This window comes from Bombina bombina, chromosome 1 (genome assembly GCF_027579735.1).
Source record: "Bombina bombina isolate aBomBom1 chromosome 1, aBomBom1.pri, whole genome shotgun sequence".
Lineage (NCBI taxonomy): Eukaryota > Metazoa > Chordata > Amphibia > Anura > Bombinatoridae > Bombina > Bombina bombina.
In genome coordinates this window covers 270,730,918-270,751,918 of record NC_069499.1, presented here as the reverse complement: position 1 = coordinate 270,751,918, position 21,001 = coordinate 270,730,918, and the positions used below count along the sequence as shown (strand labels likewise).

Genomic DNA, 21,001 nt, shown 5'->3' with positions numbered 1-21,001 from the left:
AGGATTCTAGTCCCAAATATAAAATGCAGAGACTGTCTAACAACTTTCTAACTGCTTTAAAGCCACCACTATCCTACTGAAGGGACTGACGTGGGCTATGGCTAGACCCAAAAACTTGCTTGTAGCAAAAAGAAATCAAATTTTTCTTCAGACACCAAACTTCACCTCCTCCATTGACAGAGGCAAAGAGAATGACTAGGGATTATGGGTAGGGGAGTGACACTTAACAGCTTTGCTGTGGTGCTCTTTGCCTCCTCCTGCTGGCCAGGAGTGATATTCTAGTAATTGATGACGTTGTGGACTCTCCATATCTTAGGAAAGAAAAAAAACAATTTAGGCATATCCCATGATCGCTGAAAGTAGCTGACATTAAAAAATGAATAAGCTCTAATGAATGAGGACTTGGGAGGTTCCTATTGTATATAAAAACCAAATGTAAAATTGTCTATTGTGATCTATTTGTCCTTTAAATTAAAAATAATTTCTATGCATTTAAAGGTGAGCTGCTTCCCTCTAGTTATCCTACTACATTTAATTGTATGACAGTATGTAGTTTTAATACTTACTTTAGACATCTTGCTCTTATTGTTGCCGGTTAGGAAAGCCAAATTATTAATCTCGTTCTGAATCACAAAATTCTGCTCTTCTCTTTTAAAATTCTAGAATATGTAACAAAGAAGAGTTTTACTTTAGGCAAGAGGCTGCTAACCAGTCGTGCTAACTGGTCTGGGTCTCCACACCACATGCAAAACTTAATTAATTATATGTACAAGGTAAGTGCGTACCAGTAATAAAGCAGGATACATATTTACTAAACTGTCTAAGAGACTGATATACACAGGACTAGCAAGTAATATATACGGTTAAGTCTGGTAACCCTTACATGTGATTTACACCAAAGGATGAAAACCTCAGCTACCATCCGGAATAGCTCATCAGAATCTGGATCAGGCTTCTTGAGCCAGTTAGACCTGAGCAGTAAAAGAAGAATGAATACTGAGATATGCATAGGACTTGGGGATGTTGCACAGTGGAATCTCTGTTCATCAGTACCTGTTGTTGTCCACATATCGGATCAGCATGGGATAGAAGGCATATAAGTCCCTGCACAGAACAGCAAATTCATCCAGAATCAACAACTCAGCCTCTTGTGTGTCAGACTTGCTATCTGCTTTTAGTTGCTCCTCTTCCTGCACAATCTTTATTGCTTTCTTTTTCAGTTTTTCAAGAGTGGGGATAAAATGGCTTTTGAGAAGGTCTGGCTGAGCCTTACTGATAATTGGCTGAGCATAAACTATATATATAAAAAAAAGATTAAATGACAAAACGTAAGTGTAAGAATATAGAAGATTATGTTACAATCTTTGCACAGTAAGTGGTCTAATAAGATGCTTTAATTGAACTATAAATAATATAATTTTCCGTTGTATCTTAGACAGCATTCATTTAGGAAACATTTTCTGCACTTGATTGTGGGCTGGAAGCTGCTAATAAATATAACGAATACTATAATAGAGTGATGGCTCATTAGGGATCACATAGACATGACTACCACACTCTGAGCTTGTCAAATAGACACATTACTGCAACTATGCCAGAGGAAAAAAGGAGTCTTTATTTGTACCTGGATCAATACAGCTATGAAATTATATGGCAAGAGGATGAAATGTGGAACTTAATTTATTTGTAGGATCAATTTCTAGGATTAAACATTTAGGGCCAGATTACAAGTGGAGCGCATATTTATCACATAGCCCGTTTGCAGGTGCGCAATAAATAACCAGCCATTACAAGTAGCTGGTTATTGCTACCCCAAGCTCGCGATAGCAAATAGCGCTAATACAATTAACCAGAGGTCAGATCTCTGGATAATTTTATAAATGTGCCCCAAATGCCCCCAAGATACAGTAGTGAGTATGTTATTAAAAAATAAAAATTGTAGAACATTTATTTTTTAATAAAATAACTACACCAGGCAGTATTTTGTGGGTAAAGTTGTCGGTAGTGGGGTGTTAGAAAAAAAAGGCAATGAAAACTGTCTATGGGAACTATGTGTCCCCAGTAAATATATATGTATATGCTTATATACATATACAGTTATGTGTTAATATGTGTATATACACTTATTAACTCAAAAATGTATATATATATATATATATATATATATATATATATAAAATTGCTGCGCGACTTACCCCCTTCGCTGCAATAAGTTCTCATGCTGTGTCTCACGGCATGAGAATGAGGCTCCCATTGGAGCCTATGGAAATGCGCTCTCATGAGTGCAATGCTTCCCAGCAATGTCGCGTTCGCATTGCAGCTAACTTGTAATACTAGAACACCCTGGTATTACTCAGTGGAGCTCAATTATTGTTTTCGCAAAAGAAATATTTTGCGCTCCACTTGTGATCTAGCCCTTAAAATCTGCAGAGATCACAAATAATAAAGACTAATAAGCACGCAATTGCAGTGTTCATAATACTATAAAATGCTCTTTTTCTTGTGGATTTACTTGCATACATGAAAACATTTTTGTTTAATTATTTTCTGGGTACTAAAACAGCATGAAACGTAATGTAAATGAAATGTACCGGCAATTCTCTTCATCCAAGAAGCTTCATCTATGCCTAAATTATTGTTGATGATCTTCAGAATGTTGCCAAGGATAACACTCAGGTGTTCGGAGGTCACTTGTGTGCAGCAGGGCCTTGCGTTTTCTGGCACATTTTCAGTGCCTCTTTCCCACCAATAGGACAAGTAGTTACAAAGCATGGGCAAGACAACCTCAATAACATGTGGCATCTCAGTGTATCTGGCTCCAGACTCTGCCAGTTCATTGATCTCTTTCATAAGCCCCTCCAAGTGGGGCATTTCAGCACACATCTCGTCAACTGTATCAGGCATCCCTAAGACTGCAGAAGACAACATAATTACTGTTTATGTAAAGCTAAAGCGGTTACATATAGTATTACATTTAGTTCTCTCCCCCAATCTCACATGACTTAAAGGGATATGAAAACGTTCTTTTGTGCTTCAGACAGAGCGTACCATTTAAAAAAAAACTTCCCAATTTACTTCTGTTAATTTGCTTTCTTCCCATGACATTCTGTGTTGAAGAGATACCTAGGTAGGCATCTGGAGACTACATGGCAGGAAATAGTGCTGCCATCTAGTGCTCCTGCAAATGGATAACATTCTAGCAAAACTACTGCCAGATAGTGCTCAAGAAATGGGCTGGCTCCTAATCTTTTATGTCCCTGCTTTTAAACAAGAGATACCAAGAGAATGAAAAAAAATTGATAATAGAAGTAAATTAGAAAGTTGTTCAAAATTACATGCTCTATTTGAATCAAGAAAGAAAATGTTGGGGTTTCATATTCCTTTAAAATACTACTACTAGAAGTGTGGGCATATTGATGTCTAGGCATACAAGCCCAACGCGGAGGGTGCCTATTGTTAAGCCCTTGGGTGGCTCAGAGCACAGGCCTTCTTTCCATTGGTATACAGTGTGTGTGTATATATATATATATATATATATATATATATATATATATACACACACACACATACAGTATCTCACAAAAGTGAGTACACCCCTCACATTTTTGTAACTATTTTATTATATCTTTTCATGTGACAACACTGAAGAAATTACACTTAGCTACAATGTGATGGACTGGTCAAGCATGTGTCCAGACCTAAACCCTATTGAGCATCTGTGGGGCATCCTCAAACGGTAGGTGGGGGAGCGCAAGGTCTCTAACATCTACAAGATCTGTGATGTCGTCATGGAGGAGTGGAAGAGGACTCCAGTGGTAACATATGAAGCTCTGGTGAACTCCATGCCCAAGAGTGTTAAGGCAGTGATGGAAAATAATGGTGGCTACACAAAATATTTACACTTTGGGCCCAATTTAGACATTTTACATTTTACTTAGGGGTGTACTTACTTTTGTTGCCAACAGTTTAGACATTAATGGCTGTGTGTTGAGTAATTTTGAGTGGACAGCAAATTTACACTGTTCAGTGTTGTCACATAAAAAGATATAATAAAATATTTACAAAAATGTGAGGGGTGTACTCATTGTACTCATATATAATGTTTATTTAATTTAATTATTTATTTATTTAACTTAGACAACAATTTTATATATATATATATATATATATATATATATATATATATATATATATATATATATACTGTATTATACTGTATAATATATATATATATGTATATATATATATATATATATATATATATATATATAATTGTTGTCTAAGTTAAATAAATAAATAATTAAATTAAATAAACATTATATATATATATATATATATATACATAGAGGCATATAAATATATACACACATTATATATATATATATATATATATATATATATATATATATATACATACATACATACCCCCTTAGCTAGGCTTATAAGCTGTGTGAACAGCGATGCTTTCGCGTAAAAGAAATCTGCTGAAAAGCAGACTTGAAGTAAAAAAGTGTGTCATTATGAACCTCATTTGCATATCTTACCAAGAATCCTTTGCTGCATTGGAAACAATGTAATTCAGAGGTTTTCTGTGGGAAAAACAAGCCTTCTGGCCTGTCTAGATTTGTTAATGAACTACACAATGAGTTATTTACTCTGACCTAGATTTGGAGTTTGGCGTTAGCCGTGAAAACCAGCGTTAGAGGCTCCTAACGCTGGTTTTAGGCTACCGCCGGTATTTTTCTCTATATTCTGTGCGTAGTGGAGGATTTTAAACTCACTTTTTACCGCTCCCTAATTTTAAATGTTGTTGTATTTTGTCCAGAAATCAACTTCACCCAGTAGTGATTCTAACCTTCTCCCAACTGATGAGTGGCAAAAAACACGAAACAGTCTGTCCTGGGATGGTTATGAATCAGTGCACTAACCCTAGCTAAGCTTATAAGCTCTGTGAACAGCGATGCTTTTGCGTAAAGGGAATCTGCTAAAAAGCAGACTTGAAGTAAAAAAGTATGTCATTGTGAACCTCATTTGCATATCTTACCTAGAATCCTTTGCTGCATTGGAAACAAAATAATTCAGAGGTTTTCTGTGGGAAAAACAAGCCTTCTGGCCTGTCTAGATTTGTTAATGAACTACACAATGAGTTATTTACTCTGACCTAGATTTGGAGTTTGGCGTTAGCCGTGAAAACCAGCGTTAGAGGCTCCTAACGCTGGTTTTAGGCTACCGCCGGTATTTGGAGTCACTCAAAATAGGGTCTAACGCTCACTTTTCATCTGCGACTTTTCCATACCACAGATCCCCTTACGTAAATTGCGTATCCTATCTTTTCAATGGGATCTTTCTATTTAGAGTCGTTTCTGAAGTGAGCGTTAGACATCTAACGACAAAACTCCAGCCGCAGGAAAAAAGTCAGTAGTTAAGAGCTTTCTGGGCTAACGCCGGTTTATAAAGCTCTTAACTACTGTGCTCTAAAGTACACTAACACCCATAAACTACCTATGCACCCCTAAACCGAGGTCCCCCCACATCGCCGACACTCGAATAATTTTTTTAACCCCTAATCTGCCGACCGCCACCTACGTTATCCTTATGTACTAGTAATCTGCTGCCCCTAACACCGCCGACCCCTGTATTATATTTATTAACCCCTAACCTGCCCCCCACAACGTCGCCTCCACCTACCTACACTTATTAACCCCTAATCTGCCGACCGCAAAGCGCCGCCACCTACGTTATCCTTATGTACCCCTAATCTGCTACCCCTAACACCGCCGACCCCTATATTATATTTATTAACCCCTAATCTGCCCCCCTCAATGTCGCCTCCACCTGCCTACACTTATTAACCCCTAATCTGCCGACCGGACCTGAGCGCTACTATAATAAAGTTATTAACCCCTAATCCGCCTCACTAACCCTATAATAAATAGTATTAACCCCTAATCTGCCCTCCCTAACATCGCCGACACCTAACTTCAATTATTAACCCCTAATCTGCCGACCGGAGCTCACCGCTATTCTAATAAATGTATTAACCCCTAAAGCTAAGTCTAACCCTAACACTAACACCCCCCTAAGTTAAATATAATTTAAATCTAACGAAATAAATTAACTCTTATTAAATAAATTATTCCTATTTAAAGCTAAATACTTACCTGTAAAATAAATCCTAATATAGCTACAATATAAATTATAATTATATTATAGCTATTTTAGGATTAATATTTATTTTACAGGTAACTTTGTATTTATTTTAACCAGGTACAATAGCTATTAAATAGTTAAGAACTATTTAATAGCTAAAATAGTTAAAATAATTACAAATTTACCTGTAAAAGAAATCCTAACCTAAGTTACAATTAAACCTAACACTATACTATCAATAAATTAATTAAATAAACTACCTACAATTACCTACAATTAACCTAACACTACACTATCAATAAATTAATTAAATACAATTCCTACAAATAAATACAATTAAATAAACTTGCTAAAGTACAAAAAATAAAAAAGAACTAAGTTACAAAAAATAAAAAAATATTTACAAACATAAGAAAAATATTACAACAATTTTAAACTAATTACACCTACTCTAAGACCCCTAATAAAATAACAAAGCCCCCCAAAATAAAAAAATGCCCTACCCTATTCTAAATAACTAAAGTTCAAAGCTCTTTTACCTTACCAGCCCTGAACAGGGCCCTTTGCGGGGCATGCCCCAAGAAGTTCAGCTCTTTTGCCTGTAAAAAAAAACATACAATACCCAAGCCCCCCAACATTACAACCCACCACCCACATACCCCTAATCTAACCCAAACCCCCCTTAAATAAACCTAACACTAAGCCCCTGAAGATCTTCCTACCTTGTCTTCACCTCACCGGGTTTAACAATCTGTCCAGAAGAGCTCCTCCGATGTCCTGATCCAAGCCCAAGCGGGGGGCTGAAGAGGTCCATGATCCGGCTGAAGTCTTCATCCAAGCGGGAGCTGAAGAGGTCCATGATCCGGATGAAGTCTTCTATCAACGGCATCTTCAATCTTCTTTCTTCCGGATCCATCTTGCAGACCTCCGACGCGGAACATCCTGCTGGCCCGACGGACTAACGACGAATGACGGTTCCTTTAAGGGACGTCATCCAAGATGGCGTCCCTCGAATTCCGATTGGCTGATAGGATTCTATCAGCCAATCGGAATTAAGGTAGGAATATTCTGATTGGCTGATGGAATCAGCCAATCAGAATCAAGTTCAATCCGATTGGCTGATCCAATCAGCCAATCAGATTGAGCTTGCATTCTATTGGCTGATCGGAACAGCCAATAGATTGCGAGCTCAATCTGACGTTGTGGGGGGCAGATTAGGGGTTAATAAATATAATATAGGGGTCGGCGATGTTAGGGAAGCAGATTAGGGGTACATAGGGATAATGTAAGTAGCGGCGGTTTACGGAGCGGCAGATTAGGGGTTAATAATAATATGCAGGGGTCAGCGATAGCGGGGGCGGCAGATTAGGGGTTAATAAGTGTAAGGTTAGGGGTGTTTAGACTCGGGGTACATGTTAGAGTGTTAAGTGCAGACGTAGGAAGGGTTACCGCATAGCAAACAATGGGGCTGCGTTAGGAGCTGAACGCGGCTTTTTTGCAGGTGTTTGTTTTTTTTCAGCTCAAACAGCTCCATTGTTTCCTATGGGGGAATCGTGCACGAGCACGTTTTTGAGGCTGGCCGCGTCCGTAAGCAACTCTGGTATCGAGAGTTGAAGCTGCGTTAAAAATGCTCTACGCTCCTTTTTTGGAGCCTAACGCAGCCATTCTGTGGACTCTCAATACCAGAGTTATTTTTATGGTGCGGCCAGAAAAAAGCCGGCGTTAGTTTTTCGGGTCGTTACCGACAAAACTCCAAATCTAGCCGTCTATATTTTGTGTGTAGTGGAGGATTTTAAACTCACTTTTTACCTCCCCCTAATTTTAAATGTTGTTATATTTATTTACCTTTGATTCCATCCCAGTCAAACACCTTGACATAAATCATATCCCTTTCAAACACTTTTTATACATTGTTTTCAATAATAAACTTATTTTATAGTTAATGTTTTACATGTATTTTGTTTTATTTACCTTTTATTCTAGCACTAACACTTTACTTCAGGTCTCAAGTAACGCTAATTATTTTAGAGTTGTTATGTGCAACACATAACTTTCAACTTGCAATATGAGTGATGTTTAGCACGGCTGTGCTATCCATTGAAAGTATAGAGTGTGATAAAGGGATGTCAGCCGCGCTAATCATTCTCTGGTAATTCTGTTTTACCATGAACTTGTAATACTAGACTACGAGCTAATCTTAGTGCAGTTCCACAATATTTATAGCGCATCTATATCGATCCACTTCTAATCTAATCTAGGTTTGAATATGACCACGTCCGATTACTCTAAACATGAGCAAAGGGACATATTGATACTCATGTTTTAGAGTGTCCTTACTAAAGGCTAGATTACAAGTGTAGTGCTATTTATTGGTCCTGCTGTGTTAACTCCACTAGACTTTGTGCAAATGTATTTTTGATGTGATTTGTGCAACTTTTCAGTTGAGCTTTAACAGTTAACCAGAGCTCTGAAGTCATGCTATCCAGATGTGCGTTAAATTCAATTGCACTTGAGGAAATGCATTTACTTCCAATGTGCACAAAGACCCGCGATAAACCCCTTTTCACTAGCGCTCAAAAGTTAGCATGCAACTTGTAATCTAGCCCTAAGGAAGCTAAGATAAAACACATAATTAAATGAGCACTAAAGACTTTACCTTAAACTGAAAAGCCAGCAATTCTTTCCTTCCAAATGAATTTGTAAAAGAATAAGCATTGAACTGTTACTACAAATGTAAGTACATGCTCTGATGAATTAACACATGTTATCTTAAAATATCCATATAAGGTCCTCTTTATTCTTCATTCTATTTGGTCTCTAAAAGGGGACCACTCTTCCCTACAGTGTAATCACTCTTTGCACAAGACCTCCAACAAAAAACTCAACACTACACAAGAACCCCCAATGCAAAATTCTGCTACATCATTAGTGACATGGACTAAATTCCATCCCCTCTACATGACTTTCCCCCATTTCAAATAGAACCGCTTATCTCCAAACATACTAACCCTTTTAAAGGGACAGTCAAGTCAAAATTAAACTTTCATGATTCCGATAGGGCATGCAGTTTTAAACTACTTTCCAATGTACTTGTATCTTCAAATAGTAGTAGTAGGTGGTAGGTCAACAATTGGGAATAATAAGATAAGCCATATATAGGTATCTGGTTCAACAACAGTGTAGGGGCATCTGAAAGCCCTATAGGTTGGAGGGAGCAGTAAACCCAATAAAGGGCAGTAGACAGAAAAATTGCTGCAACACCTTTAAAAGGTAAAAATACATCTAAATTGTAACTAAACATTTAAGGGTAACTTTCCACGAATTGAATTAAAGGTTTTTAAATTGTTAGGAATTTTTGTTGCTGCATGTAAAGGAAATCCATAATATAGATATTTCACTACAGCGTATCATGTCGGACAGACATTGGTAAATCTACCCTATATGTGAAATGCTATTAAGAACTAGGCCAAACCTTGTCTTTCTTGCCAACATTCTAAAGCTGAACACAAAAGGCCACAAAGGGCTATGACTATAACTGATGCAAACCTGAGGAGCAGCATTCACAGAAACAAATACAGTATGATACACAAAGAGTACACCCTCATGAATGAGAGACAGTATGCCGTCCTACAATGTGAATTAGCTGAAATTATCATTGGAAGCTGAAGATGTTGCAAGATCTCCCCTTTAAAAAAGTAACAAGCCAACACTAATAGAATGCCGTATAATTATGTAATAGTTAACAAGCATAACTCCCATTCCATACTGCAAAAAAGGTTTCATTTTTAACTAAGTTCTATGGGAAAACATATTTAATGATGGCTATAAACCAATTAGGTGGTCATCACAAATCTTTTGTTTCTGTGTAGGTAGGAGAAAACTAAGGGGAAAAAAACTCTTTGACATGACTGACTGCTGTTTCATGTAGTTTTCCCATGTTTACCCAATCAAGGTTAAATTCATTATTTGAATGATGGGGCTCTTAACGAATTAGAACAGAAAAATAAGCCATATAATACCATTGTTAATTTGACATTTTTACACATTAAACTTATATGTACTAGAATGGGTCAATGTTGTCTCAGAACTTTCAATTGCAAATGGTGTAACTCAAATGGATGAATTGAATTTTGCTCTTTATCTTCTTCAGAAAACAAATATCATTTTCATTTGGCATGAGAGATCCAGTGCTTGCTACTATCTCCTGAGGGCCTATAGTTTGTGTAACTTCATCTGGGTTTACCTCACTGCTTTTACAGACTTCTGCTTGATTCACCTACATGTCCAGCTGTTAGAGATTAATAATTAACAGACCTTAAATATCCTACTCTATCTTCATGCGGTGCTTAAACATTATTGTGTCTCCAGCTCTGTTCTTATTTGCATGTCCTGGATACTGACCTGTCTGTTTGACCATGCATTTTAACTGCCGTTAGTGTACCTCTACAGCCTGTCTGGATTCTGACCAGCAAACTGACTTCTGACACTATTTGTTGTATGCTGTTTTGGTTCTTCTTCAGCAAGTCGACTTGACCTCTCTTCTGCATCCTGATTTGGTGCTTCATTGCTCTCTTATATTCTAACCTCAGAATGCTTAACTACTGTTTTGTGACCTGTCTTCTGTAACAGATGTCTACTCTTCATTGCATCTAACCTGTTGTAAGTAACACCGCTGTCTGATATCCAACATGTTACAGACTATTATTTCCTAATTCAGTATTCAGAAACTTGCAACTTTTTATTGTCATTGTGCATATTTAGTATTACTGTGTCTGACCAGCTTCTGCTCTCATAAAGATACTTTATAATAATTTAATACTACTGTGCCAAAAAGTAGGAAGCATTTCCAGTTCACTAATATGGTTCTTGATTCCGAGAGCACCACCCAAGAGTACTACGGAAACTCCTCCAAGTATGATAATTCTAAACTGAGCCTATGAAAAGTCGGCCTGCAGAGACATATGTGCATATTAAAGATTCCATCAACTTTGGACACTGGTTTTCAAAGCCACATTTTGAGGATATCTGAACTATAGCACAGGTGAAATAATCAGCGGATTAGTAAACATGGTTATTTTACCTGCTCTCGTCCGAGGTAATCCTTAAAACCTGGCCTGTTGGGGAGGCCTAAGGACAGGTTTAAAATCCAGTGACTTATTAGTAAATTCTTACAATTTTCATATAGGAATAACTTGCTTGCACATTGAAAAATACTAACTTCATTTGCAATCACAAGAGAAATGGCATCTATCTTTTGAATATCTGTCTACAATTGATTTGACTAGCTGTTTACATGAATGTAATAAAAAATGTACTATGTCCAGAGCAACCAAGTATCTTTCTTGTTTCTTTTCTTTGTGTAACTAAAATGCTATATGGATTTCATATATATGATTACATTAAAGGGATACTGAACCCAAATTGTTTCTTTCATGATTCAGATAGAGCATGCAATTTTAAGCAACTCTCTAATTTACTCCTATTATCAATTTTTCTTAGTTTCTTGCTATCTGTTTTTGAAAAAGAAGGCATATAAGTTAAGGAGCAAGCACATTTTTGGTTCAGACCCTGGACAGCACTTGTTTATTGGTGGGTAAATTTATCCACCAATCAGCAAGAACAACTCATGTTGTTCACCAAAAGTGGTCGGGCATCTAAATTTACATTCTTGCTTTTCAAATAAAGATACCAAGAGAATGAAGACAATTTGATAATTGGAGTAAATTAGAAAGTTGCTTAAAATTGCATGCTCTATCTGAATCACAAAAGAAAACATTTGGGTTCAGTGGCCCTTTCTTCAACACAAACATTTGCTAATCACAAATATTAACGTGCAATGTGCATGCAAAAAAAAAAAAAAAAAAGAGAAATAACATTTCATATTATTAAAAGGGTGTAAATGAAGGAGGAAACATACTCGCTCTCTCGCGGGGACTCTTGGTGTTGAAAACTGAAAGTGGGTTGTTATGGTTCAGAGACGGCTCAAGGAACGCCACTGGAATGGCTCCAGCAAGAGCAGCCAGACACTCGCCCAGAGCCGGCCGCTGCCTATAGGAGAAAGAAAGTTCTTTTAAATTCATTACATAGCAAACATTTATTTGTAACAACTGCCTTTTACATTTTTATGAGCAACAGTGCTCTCCAATTAAATGTACTAAACACACACACACACAAATATAAAATTATAACACACACATATCTTCATAGTTTTCCAAGATAAAGTATGTATTTATTAACATTTTACATTAACAAACCCTTTACATATTTGACCAATGTGTACAGAATATTTAGACATTTTCAGCATGCATAAATTATGTATAATTTACACACCCAAACTACAGTACACAATAATAGAACTGACATTAGTCTGCACTTACAACTGATTGCATAAAATAAATGCCAAATACTGGTGTGTGTGTGTTTGTTTGTTTTTTTGCTTAACACACCCCAGAAAGAGTTTAGACAAAGAGCAAAAAACACATAAACACACATGCATTAAAACACTCAAAGGGCTAGATTCCTGGACGCTAGCAAGAGGCCTTGTTGTTAACGGCAGCACATGGATGAAATGCATTGAGGCTTACTTCACCTATCTTTTCAAGTCGATTGCCAGTGTGCATACCTGCAATTAGCATACTGTATATAGTTATGTTACATGGTACAATATATAATATCTTGCCCAGCAAAGGAGAACAACGCGGAAAAACAACAATTACAACTGTGAAACACATTTGCAAAAAGGGTTCTGTAAATGTTAGTAATTGTAAAATATTTACATATCTGTTTTGTTATGTTAATGTAGCTAGGTGGAATAAAATATGCCTCAGCCATCTTACAGCTATGACTGTGGCCGCTTCAGGGGGTTCTTGACGCATGGTCGGCATTTATCACCTAAACTGCGACATGCAGGATTTGGAAAGGTGCAATTACTCCTGTGAAGAATCCGGTCTTGTTTTTATGTTTTCCTAGGTTTATTTGCTTTATTTTATTTGTCTTGAACTTTTTGATGTTTTTTTTTCTTTTTTATGTAATTTCGGTTACGAAATAGAGGCAGCTCCTATGTCGCCACTCACTGAGCTGATGAGGGGCAGGTACAAATCTTTAAGAATTCTTCAAGTTTTAAGTTGAGAAGTTGCATCAAGTTTTTTCACAAAGATATTTGTTTCACAAACAAGTTTTGTTGAATCTGGGTCATAGACATACTCTTGGACCCAGAAAGAGGTAAGTATAAGAGTGGGAGGGGCACTAATATAGAGGTAAATTTGGGGAATAGTCAGTTCTCTCCACCCTCCCGGGGAAAAGAGTCTTACTGGTGATTTTTAGGCAGGGAGAGCCAAGCTATAAAGGAATATAGACACAGGTGAACATTAAACAGACTCTGAAGGTAGACACACAAGGGAGGCGGCATATGCACAGAAAGACCCACAAGAGCATTCCCATGCATGCTTATGGAGACAGTAGGCAGATTTACAAAGTGCAGGATAATATAACTATAGGCTTTCTTCTCTCCTTTCACAGCAGTAAAAATTTACTTCATAATTGATTAAACACAGAATACTAGTGCTTTTGCTTAACACATTCCATCAGCAGTGAGGTAAAATCTTTGCTTTTGTCCATGTGGTTTGAATGATACGGAGATAGAGAGAGTCCAATTAATCAGCTTGAGGTATTTATTTATGTCCTGTTCCTGCTGGCTTTCTTCCCTATTGCCTGAATTAAGCTGCCTGAATATCCCATTGATTGGCTATCTCACAGCTTGCTGTCTGTTCTTTTTGACAGGCAATTTAGTTGCTACATGTCGGCCTCAATAAAGGAGAAAAAACATTCAGACAACTGACATTTATACAGACAAGCAATTTAACCAGATGGAATTTTCTGTAGCACCACATCGTCTGTGCTTTAGTGGCAGAATGAATAATATCAGTGTCTCTGTAACAAGATTATGTAGCAACGCAGATCAGAGATAAATGGGTTAAAGGTAAATAAGAAATGAAGGTGTTTAAATGTTAGCCTTCGGAAAGCCTTATAATGCATTTGTTTTGTGGAAGACACATTACTGAATGCGGCATATGGATGCTGCCATCCTTCAAAACAAGGGACTTTGCAGTAAGATGTCTCTTACACCAGAACCCACCTTGCACAAGGTACCAACCACAGGTGGTCAGTTTTCCTGGGGTATTTACTCAGTTCCTGTCTCTGATCCAGGGATATTTATATATAAGAGCTTTTAAGCTTGGTGAAGAACAATTGCTTAAAATGTAACACAGCCGTACAAGCCAGCTTTTGTATCATAGGAATTTGTTTAAAGCTCTCTCTATCATTCAGCCCCCTCATGTGGAATTCAATTCATAACCAGTCTCTTTTCACACAACAATAGGGCACAACAAAGAAATATAATACAAGGTATTATTCTCCAGAACAAATATTTTAATTCTCACTCCTTTGGGTGCCAAAAGCAACAGTAGCACAAACAATTAAATTAAGGAGTCTAATTCTCTTCCGCTACATGTAGATTCCCAGATGCCTCTATGACGCATCATACACCCTATTCTCCTATCACAGTTAAGCCCATAATTACTAAACAGTGCAAGGTTCTAACACACAGATCAATGTTTATTCACTTTAAATCAATTAAACAAATCAAGAGGAGTCGAACAATTGTGAGGATATGAAACACTGCTTAGATAACAGTCCTAACAATTTACCACATTACCTTAGCACAGAAAGGCAGAGTATGGAAATGTAACCGATAGCTTTATTATTAATACTGTACTGTACTGTACCTTTCAACGTAGATGTTCTTTCCAGTTCCAAGTGAGTAGAGGCTGCACAGAATTCTATAACAGGAAACTTGCACATCATCCACTAGAAAGAAAAAACTGATTTACTTCACATAGACAGAATATGATCATTAACTAGCTTGGATTATCCTTATTTAAGCAATTCTGTCTCTTGTTAAAAGTTTTCAGTGCTAAATCCTGTGGCCTAGATTCTACTGTAGATGAAAAATCGTCTTCCTCGTAGTAACAACATATGACTTAAAGTGATCGTAAATCCAGGCGTGTAACAAATGCTAGGATTTATCATCACTAAAAATAAACATTAGTTTCTGTCATCGTTCAGTAAAAAAAACTATGTTAAACTCACCCTATCTGTAAGGAAAGTATATCGCTAACACAGCGTTTCCGGCTGCCCACAGCACAGAGCTTTCTCCAATGAGGTGACGTTTTCACCTCTAGATCAATAGCCGTGCTAGGATGTCAGTTGACACGCACGTCTATTGGTCTAGAGGTAGAAATGTCACCTCATTGGAGAAGGCACTGTGCCATGGGAGGCCGAAGGTGCTGAATTAAATGGCAAATCCTAGCGTTTGTTATACACTTGCCTGGTAATCTAGAGTTTGCTAGTCTGGAGAGATTATCTAAGAAGTCTTGCTAGTACTGCGAGGTCCTTCAAATAACTTTGGTCAAATTTTATCTAGAGAGCAGTTTATTTATCTATTTTTCTATGCAGGGTTCTGGAAGGAGAGACAAAAAATGGATTGATTACTGTCCATGCCAGCAGGTTTTTGATCATCAGGCCATAAAGTAAATATGGATTTTTGCTGCAGAGGATAGCTATACAGGAATCTAGGCGTATTCAGGTAATGGTACACAGTTTATTTCCATATAACATAAAATAGACTTAACACAGTAGTATGTGTTTGGATGAGTAGGTGGTTGTGTGGATGGAGCTCCTTTATGTTTATGAGGCATTTTTGAGGAGGGGTGGGGTTAGCTGTAGGTTATTGTTGAGGATGCAGGGTTGTGGTTAAGGATACAGGGCTAGAACACAAGCAGTGATAAGCTGATAGATTTTGATTGTCTACACATAGCACATTGTCACAAAAAATCTGTGTGTCTAATAGAAGTTTACAAATAACATAAATTATGCTTACCTGATAATTTTATTTCCATCGTGGGGAGGAGAGTCCACGGCTTCATTCATTACTTTTGGGAATAAAGAACCTGGCCACACCGAGGAGGCAAAGACACCCCAGCCAAAGGCTTAAATACCTCCCCCACTCCCCTCATCCTCCAGTCATTCTGCCGAAGGAACAAGGAACAGTAGGAGAAATATCAGGGTATAAATGGTGCCAGAAGATAAATTAAATTTAGGTCCGCCCACTGGAGTTACGGGCGGGAGCCGTGGACTCTCCTCCCCACGATGGAAATAAAATTATCAGGTAAGCATAATTTATGTTTTCCATCTAAAGGGAAGGAGAGTCCCTGGCTTCATTCATTACTTTTGGGAAACATATACCCAAGCGTTAGAGGACACTGAATAAAACGGGGAGGGTAAAAAGGCGGACCCTAATCTGAGGGCACCACAGCCTGTAAAACCTTTCTCCCAAAAGCAGCTTCCGCAGAAGCAAAAACGTCAAAATTGTAAAACTTTGTAAAAGTGTGTAAGGAAAACCAGGTAGCCGCCTTACAAATCTGCTCCATAGAGGCCTCATTCTTAAAGGCCCTAGACAAAGCCACAGCTCTAGTTGAATGAGCCGTGATCCTCTGAGGAGACTTATGTTCTGCAGTCTCATAGGCCAAGTGAATCAAACTCCTTAACCAAACAGACAAAGAAGTAGAAGAGGCCCTCTGCCCCTTGCGCTTCCCTGAATACACCACAAAAAGAGATGTAGAGAGTCTGAAATCCCTCGTAGCATGAAGACAGAACTTCAAGGCACGAACCACATCCAGATTATAAAGTAACCTCTCATTAGAAAACGAAGGGTTAGGACATAAAGAAGGAACAATTATTTCCTGATTGATGTTACGGTTAGACACCACCTTGGGAAGAAACACCAAACCAGTGCGAAGAACCGCCTTATCCGCATGAAAAACCAGGTAAGGAGGCTCGAATTGCAAGGCAGCAAGCTCAGATACTCTGTGTGCCGAAGCAATAGCCAACAGGAAGAGAACCTTCCAGGACAGAATCTTAATGTCAATGGAATGCATAGGCTCAAACGGAACCCTCTGCAATACCTTAAGCTCCATGGAGAAGCAGACTGCCTAAAGACAGGCCTGATTCTAGACAGAGCCTGAACGAAAGATTGAATGTCAGGAAGCTCAGCCAAACTCTTGTTCAACAAGACTGATAATGCCGAGATTTGTCCCTTTGAGGAACTAGCGGCAAGACCATTCTCCAGACCCTCCTGGAGAAAGGACAGAATCCTGGATACCTTCCCCTTGTGCCAAGGATATCCATGATTCTCACACCAGGACAAGTAAGTCCTCCACACCTTATGGTAGTTGCAACGAGTGACTGGCTTCCTTGCCTGAACTAGAGTGTCAGTCACACTTTCAGAAAAACCTCTCTTGGCTAAGACTAAGCGTTCAATCCCCACGCAGTTAGCCTCAGAGAATGAGATTTAGATGTAGAAAGAGACCCTGTTCCAGCAGATCCCTGCAACAGGGTAACCTCCATGGCAGAGAGGATGACCAGATCCGCAAAACCACATCCTCTGCAGCCACGATAGAGCATTTAGGATGGCCGAAGCTCGCTCCTGTTTGATGCGTGACACTATACGAGGTAGAAGTGGTAACGGTGGACAAATATAAGCTAGGCTGAATGGTTGATGTAAGCCACCGAGGTAATGTTGTCGGTCTGGAATCTGATGAAGCTGAATGACCCCAGAGGAGGAAACGCCCTCAGACATTGTACATTGCTCGAAGTTCCATCATATTTATCGGAAGAGAGACTCCACTGGGGTCCATTTTCCTTGTGCCATCCTGGCACCCCAAACAGCTCCCCATCCTGCAAGACTTGTGTCCGTGGTTACAATCTCCCAGGACGTTCTCAAGAACGATCATCTCCATACACTGAGCCACCGAAGGGCTTGAGGAGGACTGAAGGGCAAGACAGGTGGGCGCAATCTTCCTGCGTCGTTGATCTGTGAGAAATATTTTCATCGACATAGAGTCTATTATCTAGCCCAGGAACTCCACCCTGTTGCTGGGAACCAGGGAACTCTTTCCTGAGTTGATCTTCCAAACGTGAGATTGGAGCAAGAAAAGAAGAGCCTTCGAATGCTCCTCTGCGAGGCTGAACGACGGTGCCTGGACTAGGATGTCGTTTAAATAGGGCGCTACAGCAATGCCCCTGGATCTGGCCTCAGCAAGTAGCGCCCCTAGAACCTTCATGAAGACTCTCGTGGCTGTCATCAGATGGAAGGAAAGGGCCACAAATTGGAAATGTTAGTACAGAAACGCAAATCTTAGGAACTTGAAGTGGTCCTGTGAATTGGAACACGAAGGTAAGCATCCTTCAAGTCTATTGTCATTATGAACTGCCCCTCTTGAACTAGGGACAGAATAGATCTGATTGTTTCCATTTTGAACGATGGAACAGCAAGAAACTTGTTTAAACACTTTAGGTCCAGAATCGGGCAGAACGTGCCCTCCTTCTTTGGAATCACAAACAGATTTAAATAGTATCCTAGACCCCTTTCTGCTTCGGGTACTGGTACGATAACACCTAGAGAGGAGAGACATGGTCGGGGCTTCTTGTTCTGCTTGGACTTGTTCCCTTGGACTGATCCGCTTTCGCTGCGGGCTGCTGGCTGCTGGCTCTAGGCCTTGTCCACATGAAAGGGACGAAAAGTAGATCCTTTAGGCTTAGCCTTCTTATCCTGCGGTAGGAAAGCTCCCTTGCCTCCTGTAACCATGGATACGATCGAATCCAATCCTGGACCGAACAGAATCTTTCCTTGAAAAGGCAGAGACAACAGCCTCGACTTTGAGGTCTTGTTTGCCACCAAGACTTTAGCCACAGAGCCCTGTGAGCTAATAAGGAAAATCCTGAAACCTTAGCGTTCAGGCGAATAATTTGCATATTGGCATCACAAATAAAGAATTTAAATAAAGGCTTTAATTCTCTCTTGTATTTCATCGATGGAAGTCTCCCTCTCAACCATATCACATAGCGATTCACACCAATATGTCGCAGCTCCAGAAACTGCAGCTACAGCCGATGCTAGTTGAAAAACAAACCCTGTGTGCTGAAACATTTTCCTTAACATGTATTCCAACTTTTTATCCACGGGTTCTTTAAACGACAAACTATCCTCAAGAGGAATAGTTGTCTGCTTCGCAACCGTGGAAATAGCACCATCCACCTTAGGGACAGTTCCCCACAGCTTGAGTTGAGAGTTCGGGATGGGAAACAGTTTCTTCAAGGAAGAAGAAGGGGAAAAGGAAGAACCTAATCGCTCCCATTCGTGCTTAATAATATTAGTCATCTTAACAGGAACCGGGAAGGTCTGAGGCACCAACCTGTCCTCGTATACCATATCAAGCTTAAGAATCGAAGGTTCCTCCGGAGGCTTCGGTTCCGGGACCTCCAGAGTAGCAAGCACTTGCTTCAGCAAAAAGCGCAAATTCTCTATCCTAAACCTAAAGTCAGGCTCCTCCACAGCCGGAGGATGAGATGACACGGATTCCGACCCAGAAGGAGCCTCCTCCAAAGAATCGGAGTGGGCCTCGTCATCGTATAACACCTCTAATATTTCCATAGGCATAGACAACCCCTGGGCCGGGCCGTCATGATACACCCTACGCTTGCGCTTAGCAGAATGTGGTAAGGCATGGATCACTTTCGATACCGCCGTTTGCAGTTGATCCGCAAAAACATAATTTATGCTTACTTGATAAATTTATTTCTCTTGTAGTGTATCCAGTCCACGGATCATCCATTACTTATGGGATATTAACTCCTCCCCAACAGGAAGTGCAAGAGGATTCACCCAGCAGAGCTGCTATATAGCTCCTCCCCTAACTGCCATTACCAGTCATTCGACCGAAAACATGCAGAGAAAGGAAAACCATAGGGTGCAGTGGTGACTGTAGTTTAATGGAAAAATTACCTGCCTTAAAGTGACAGGGCGGGCCGTGGACTGGATACACTACAAGAGAAATAAATTTATCAAGTAAGCATAAATTATGTTTTCTCTTGTTAAGTGTATCCAGTCCACGGATCATCCATTACTTATGGGATACCAATACCAAAGCTAAAGTACACGGATGACGGGAGGGACAGGCAGGCTCTTTATACGGAAGGAACCACTGCCTGAAGAACTTTTCTCCCAAAAACAGCCTCCGAAGAAGCAAAAGTGTCAAATTTGTAAAATTTGGAAAAAGTATGAAGAGAAGACCAAGTTGCAGCCTTGCAAATCTGTTCAACAGAAGCCTCATTCTTAAAGGCCCAAGTGGAAGCCACAGCTCTAGTAGAATGTGCTGTAATTCTTTCAGGAGGCTGCTGTCCAGCAGTCTCATAGGCTAACCGTATTATGCTACGAAGCCAAAAGGAGAGAGAGGTAGCCAAAGCTTTTTGACCTCTCCTCTGACCAGAATAAACGACAAACAGGGAAGACGTTTGTCGAAAATCCTTAGTTGCCTGTAGATAAAATTTCAGGGCACGGACTACATCTAGATTGTGTAGCAGACGTTCCTTTTTCGAAGAAGGATTAGGACACAAAGATGGAACCACAATCTCTTGATTGATATTCCTGTTAGTGACCACCTTAGGTAGGAACCCAGGTTTAGTACGCAGAACTACCTTGTCTGAATGAAAAATCAGATAAGGAGAATCACAATGTAAGGCAGATAACTCAGAGACTCTTCGAGCCGAGGAAATCGCCATTAAAAACAGAACTTTCCAAGATAACAACTTGATATCAATGGAATGAAGGGGTTCAAACGGAACCCCCTGTAAAACATTAAGAACTAAGTTCAAACTCCATGGTGGAGCAACAGTTTTAAACACAGGCTTGATCCTAGCTAAAGCCTGACAAAAAGCTTGAACGTCCGGAACTTCT

General features: G+C 39.3%; 1 protein-coding gene across 11 annotated transcripts in view; it reads right to left on the bottom strand.

Annotated features, from left to right (window-relative positions):
- Positions 1-21,001, bottom strand: part of RYR3 (ryanodine receptor 3) — a 1,083,635-nt gene that overhangs the window by 302,901 nt on the left and 759,733 nt on the right. For all 11 annotated transcript variants that reach the window (XM_053697970.1, XM_053697969.1, XM_053697973.1 and 8 more), the window contains 6 exons: positions 14,934-15,015; positions 12,068-12,198; positions 2,592-2,912; positions 1,054-1,294; positions 884-971; positions 567-659 (listed from right to left, as the gene is read on the bottom strand). In XM_053697970.1, the coding sequence (XP_053553945.1) occupies positions 567-659; positions 884-971; positions 1,054-1,294; positions 2,592-2,912; positions 12,068-12,198; positions 14,934-15,015 (956 nt within the window). The remainder of the gene's footprint in view (positions 1-566; positions 660-883; positions 972-1,053; positions 1,295-2,591; positions 2,913-12,067; positions 12,199-14,933; positions 15,016-21,001) is intronic.